This window comes from Balaenoptera physalus (assembly GCF_965194825.1).
Source record: "Balaenoptera physalus genome assembly, chromosome: 7".
Classification (NCBI taxonomy): Eukaryota; Metazoa; Chordata; class Mammalia; order Artiodactyla; family Balaenopteridae; genus Balaenoptera; species Balaenoptera physalus.
The window spans coordinates 36,906,871-36,912,870 of record NC_138886.1 but is presented as its reverse complement, the minus strand read 5'-3'; the positions used below and the strand labels follow the sequence as shown (position 1 = coordinate 36,912,870).

Genomic DNA, 6,000 nt, shown 5'->3' with positions numbered 1-6,000 from the left:
GTGGCCACAGTTCTCTTAGGCCCAGACACTTGTATCCATAGGCTTACTGTTTTCAGCAAAGCTGCTTTTTGAAAATTCGGATTTGGCTAGGGACTGGATTTGTTCACATACTCTGAGCAGTGATGAAGCACAGAGTGTCCCTTGCAGCCACAAAGAGCAGCGGCAGCTGCTGTCCCAGCAACAGAAGAATGACACTTGGTGAGGCGCAGGCGCTGGCCAGTGAGCTAGGGGACAACAGGAGTGCGACTCCTCGGGGACAGCTTCCTGACTAGGATGACTTCAGGGATCTGCGTGCAAGTAGGAGGAAGGGGCCTCGGGGCAGACTGCCGGTCTGCCCCCACTCCATTTCTGAGACAGATCAAGTGGGTACAGAACTGAATCCCACTCCCTCTGCCCTGCCCTGGGGGAACCTCCTTATGAAGCCAGGCAGAGGCTGCAGGCAGAATCACCTTTATTGGAGCATGACCTGTTGGGGGCTTGCACCCTCACGGCCCCCACAGGTAGCTGTGGGTGGGGCTCGCCAGTATCAAAAAGGAGGAGAAGAGCAGAGGCTGTGGGGACTGGCTGGAAGCTGCTGGCGGGGTGCAGCGGGCTGGGGCCCTGGCAGGTTCAGAATGAGGTACAGCAGCGTTAATAATACTCTCGGAGCGTTAATACTCTGGGGAGGGGCAGGCACTTAGGGGGCCCTAGGGCATGAAGGCACTTGGATCCGGGAAGGGACAGGGGATGTGCAGTGGGACTGGGCAGGGCCAGGCCCGGGGTTTGGCAGGCACTTCGGGCAGTGCTGGGGTGGCAGGCTGGGCCCGATAGCCCAGAAGGCTTTGGTGGTGGCAGGCACAGTCTCTGGGCTAGGTCTGCGTCGAACAGAAGCGGCCGCCCTAGTGCTCATCTCGAAGCTCTGAAGGCAGGAACTTGTACTGCTGTTGCCGGATCTGTGCCAGCTTCTTCCGCGCCTCTTCCAGCTCTCGTTCCTTCCGAAGCATCTCTTCCTGGGCGGCAATGATCTGAGGGATGGAGATCAGGGACTCAGGTCAGTGCCTGTGTGCGTTAGGGTTTAGGGTAGTTGGGACCGGCATGGGCACTGGGACCGCCCTGCTGACAGTGTCCCTCAGAGTGTCTGGGACAGAGCTTACCTGGGCAATGCCCCCGACCATCTTCTCCTTCACCACCACTGTCTCGTTCTCCTGCTCTTCAAAGGCTGCAGCCTTCTGTGCCGCCTTCACCAGGTTATCCGAGGCTCGTTTCACTGCATTGCCGGCAGCCTGGGTGGAGAGAAGGCAGCATGAGTTGAGAACACAGGTAGGGTCCCAGCTGAGAGAGTCCCTCAACTCCCTCACAGAAAGCATGCCTTGGGGGTGACAGTTTAAAGCAGCACAGCTCAAGGTACAATGGGATGGGTCAAGGTTCCTCACCTGAAGCCGTTTCATTGCCTCAGAGTCCTGGTCAGCCTTGACCTTGCAGGCCACGAGGAGCTGGGCTGTGGAGGCAGCGACCTGCTTGGCTGATGAGATGAGCTTCTCCTGGCTGGCGTGGCCTTGGACAGCTGCATTGGCTGCCTCACACAGATTGTTGGTGGCTGCAGCCACCATCCGCGCCTGAAACAGGGAGATTAGATTACAATATGCCTCTTGCCCTGGTCCATCCCCTCTCCAGCCTTCTCAAGTCTCTGAAGCGCAGAGGGATGTAGGGGGAGTTATACACTCACGGCAGAAATGAGGCCCTGGGACCACTGCCCATCATCCAGTGCATTGGCTGGAATGGCGCCCACCTGTGGAGGAAGGCGAGAGCCTGCTTAGACCTGTGCTCTCCGCAGGTCCTAAGAGCCCCCCGGCTACAATGCAGGCAGGTGTGGGCGGCAAAGCTGCTGCTGTCCCCTTTCTGCTGGCTATCCGAGTCCTTACCTTCCCTTGGGCCACCAGTTCCCTCTGGGCAGCGGATGCAGCCTTCACCAGGGCACTGGTGGCTGCTGCGATGGACTTGGCAGCTTCCAGTATCTGCTCCTCGAAGTTCAAGGACTCATCCGCCTCCTGCAAAGAACAGACGAAGGTTGCAGAGAGAGATGCAAAGTAAGAGGGGGCTGAAGGTGCAGATGTTCTGAGGGTAGGGAAGAGGGAGGGAGCAGGACTGACCTTGGGTTTGGCCCGGGGCTTCAGCTGCTCCAGCTTTTTGGCTGCAGCCTCAATGGCAGCCGCAGCTCCCAGGAGCTCATTCTCAGCAATGACTGTGGGGTCCTCTGGGTCCACCCATTCTGTTCCTGGTGGGACAAAGTGGGAAAGGAAGAGGCTAAGGCAGAGCAGGGAGGTCAGGAGCACTGGGCAGCACGGTTACTAGCACCGGGGCCTTGGCATCTGTGAGGACCATGGGCAGAGGCCAGCTCCGAGCAGACTACCGGAAGTAGAGGTCTCCCCGGGACAAGGGTCTCCCTTCCCTCCCTGCCCCTGGTCGCCCCTCACCCTTCATGGCCTCAGCAGCCTGGATGAGCTCAGTGACTGAACCAGCCACACGCTTTGAGTGCCCCGTCAACTGCTGCTTCAGTTCTGGGCTGGGCTTCTGCAAGGTCTGGGGAAGACGGGGGCAGGGAACATCAGATCTTAGCTTCTACCTTGACCTTTGAAAAAGGGCAGATCAAAACCCTCCCCACCCCGCCCCCATTCCTAGACCGCTCCACACCACAGCCTCAAACACCACACAGCCTATCCAGGTGGACTCCAGGCATCACGCGGCACACGTGGTGAAGACAGTGGGGCTGTGTGTCACTCACCGGCTGACAAGGAACAAGGAGAATGATGAAATGAGAAGAAAGAAGAGATGATGAGGTAGAGGAGGAGAAGGTCAGGTGGGGAGAGAGGAGAAAACAAAAAGAGGAAGAGGTGAGTGGGAGAACCAAAGATGCTAAGACTGATGGGGCCCCAGTGGAAAGGAGACTTGGAAATAAGAACAGATTTGGGGAAGAGATGGTAGGGTTGGGGGGGGGGATTGGAACAAAAAATTAGAGAGCGGGGTCTGAGGCCTATGGGAAGGGAACTGTGTGTTCAGGGAGGCTGGTGTGAGGAGCAGACAACTCCCGCCTTACCAGCAGCACGTGGTCCAGCAGTTCCAGGTAGCCATTGGCACATTCCCGGCCATAGTGCAGGGCTCGAAGCCGCACATCAGGGGCCACTTCTGGGTGGTAGGCTGCTTCCTATACCACCGGGTAATATGTTAGCTTTAGGATCCTTTGGGAGCTCCCAGTCCCCCAAGTCCCTACAGTTTCTCCCTACCACGTTCTGCCCTAAAGCTGCCTCACTGCCTCAAACTTCTGCCTCACCACCAGGATGTCTACCTTGCAAGCCCGAAGCATATCTGCGATTGCACGGCGACTTAGATTGGCTGTGGCAATGACATCCTCCTGGCGACAGGAGTTCCCAGCGGCAACAGCCTTGGCTGTTGCCATGGTGATACCCTTGGTCATGCGGATGAAATCTTCTGGGGTAGAGGTCTTGGCAGGTGGCTCTGGGGAACAGAAGACCTGTTGGGGGTAGAACAAGAAGAAAAATTCCACAGTGAGTGAGGCTGTAAGATAGCGCAGCAGTCATGTGATTGGTTTATTCATCCATGTGTTCACTCAACAAGCATTCACTGAATATTTATCATAGGTCAAGTGCTTGGAGACTTTCACACATTCACAGCTAATATAATAGAAGGCAGCTGGTCGTCATTTCTGACTGAAGTGATCAGGGACAATTTATCTGTTTGAAATTAAAGAAGTACCTCTGAGCTGGGTTTTCATTCATAAACTAAAGAGAAGCCTTGACAGGGTGAGTGGTGAAGGTGGGCAAGGAGCTGGGTCTTAAGGAATATAGATAACAGGAGGGCATTTTAGGTAAGTGGTAGAGCATGAATAACCAGGACGTCAAGTGGGAGAGTATCAAGGAATGTTCTAGAATACACGGATGGAGGAGAAAAGATTGTTGGGGTCTTGAATATCAGAATAAGGAAGTTAGAATTTCACATAATATGTAAAAGTCATAAAAATATTTTGATGTATGTGTTCATCCAACAAATTACTAAAGATCAGCTAGATGGCAGATTCTGTGTGAGGTGCTAGGAATGCAATGGGGGATAAGGTAGACAAGGTCCTTGTTCTCGTGGAGCTTACATTCTGGTTTTGGATACAGATTATACATAGGTAAACGAGCAGAGAAACTAGACTGTGAAGGAAAAAAAGAGGGTGCTGTGATGAGAAAGAAAAAGGAAGTCCTTTTCCAGAAAGGTGGTCAGGGAAGGCCTCAGAAGGAGGGGATGTTTAAGCTGAAGCCTAAAGGAGTAGAAGGAACCAGATGTTCAAAAAGTTGGAAGAGAGCAAGAGCAAGGGCCTGCAGTGGGTGGAGCGGAGAATGCAGGGGCCCTGGGGCCTGGGAGGCGATGGTAAGGAGAGTGGATTTTACCACAGATGCCAGGGCAGTCACTAAAGGGTTGTAAGCACTGAAGTGTCATAACCTGATATATATTTTTAAAAGATTATTCTGGGAATTCCCTGGCGGTCCAGTGGTTAGGACTTGGCGCTTCCACTGCCGTGGCCCCAGGTTCAATCCCTGGTCGGGGAACTAAGATCCCACAAGCTGCACGGCATGGCCTAAAAAAAAAAAAAGATTATTCTGGCTACTGTGTAGAGAGGATGGACTGGAGGGGGTGAGTGGAGTGGGGAAGCAGGGAGATTAGACAGATGCTATCACATCAACACAGCTAAGGACCGATGATGGTTTGGACAAGGTGGTGGTAGCAGAGACGGGGCAGAGGGAAAATGAGATCTATCTGGAGGGAGCACTAAAAGAACTGCTGATGGGCTCAGATGTAGGGAACGAGAGAAAGATGTTAAAGCTGGGTTTCTGTCTTTAGGAAATGAGTTACTAAGAGGTGCCATTTACTGATATGGGAAAGATGAGGGAATGATCAGGTTTGGGAAGCAGAAAGTTAGGAATTTCAATTTAGCCATCTCTAAGGAGAGGTGAAAACAGAAGATGAGAAAGACGAATTTAGAAGTTAGAAAGATGAGGGACTTCCATGGTGGTCCAGTGGTTAAGAATCCGCCTTACAATGCAGGGGACGCGGGTTCGATCCCTGGTCAGGAAACTAAGATCCCACATGCTGTGGGGCAACTAAACCCGCGCGCCACAACTTACAGAGAGCCCATGTGCTCTGGAGCCCGCAACGAAAGATCCCGCATGCCTCAACTAAGACCCAACGCAGCCAAATAAATAGATAAATATTAAAAAAAAAAAAAAAAGCTTAGAAAGATGAGTAGGAAAGATGAAAGTGATAGAGACTGAAGGCAGGGACACCAGGTAGAAAACTGGCACAGCAGTCAAAGTGAGGGAGAACGCTGCCAGTGGGCCTGGAGAGGAGGGATCAAAGGAAAAGAGAACAGAGGAGGGTGGCTGGCAGGACCTGGCGATGGCCTGGATATGGTGAGTAAGGCAGTGAAGTCAAAGATGACTGAGAGGGAACCTTCAGGACCGGGAGGCTGTTACCATCATTAGTGGGAAGCAGCACGTCAGGAAGAACAGCTGGCTGGGAGGCACTGCATCTCGGTGCTGATGTCAAACAGGCAGTTGAAAATAACTAAACTCAGAATTGGAATTCAACTTGTTAGAGAATGATAAAGAGAGTGGTTAAACTTGCCAAAGAAGAGGACAGAGTAGAGGGCAATGTGTGCAGTTCTGGGAAGGCCTCTACGTTTACTAGGTTGAAGGTGATTCAATGACGACTATAGAAGAGACGTGGGAGGCAAGAGAAAAGCCAGTGTCAAGAAGGCCAAAGGAAGAAAGGCTTTCAAAGAGAGGCTTGCTAAGGGAGTCAACTGCTTTGGAAATGTCTGAAGAAGATGAAGGCCAAGAAGCGGCCACTGCATGTGGCAACTAAGAGGCCACTGGTGACCAGAGAAAGTGGGGGGATGAAAGGGAGGTGTCAAATGCTAGGGCGGAAATAGGTGAGGAAGGGGAAGACACGAGTGCAGCTCGT

At 53.0% G+C, this 6,000-nt stretch overlaps 1 protein-coding gene across 3 annotated transcripts in view; it reads right to left on the bottom strand.

Moving 5' to 3' along the window:
• Nucleotides 1-434: 434 nt before the first annotated feature.
• The window catches only part of TLN1 (talin 1), a 31,809-nt gene continuing 26,243 nt past the window's right edge, over nt 435-6,000 (bottom strand). For all 3 annotated transcript variants that reach the window (XM_082468541.1, XM_082468540.1, XM_082468542.1), the window contains 9 exons: nt 3,323-3,508; nt 3,074-3,181; nt 2,454-2,559; nt 2,130-2,254; nt 1,902-2,027; nt 1,706-1,768; nt 1,413-1,595; nt 1,134-1,262; nt 435-1,004 (listed from right to left, as the gene is read on the bottom strand). In XM_082468541.1, the coding sequence (XP_082324667.1) occupies nt 879-1,004; nt 1,134-1,262; nt 1,413-1,595; nt 1,706-1,768; nt 1,902-2,027; nt 2,130-2,254; nt 2,454-2,559; nt 3,074-3,181; nt 3,323-3,508 (1,152 nt within the window). In that variant the 3' untranslated portion in view covers nt 435-878. The remainder of the gene's footprint in view (nt 1,005-1,133; nt 1,263-1,412; nt 1,596-1,705; nt 1,769-1,901; nt 2,028-2,129; nt 2,255-2,453; nt 2,560-3,073; nt 3,182-3,322; nt 3,509-6,000) is intronic.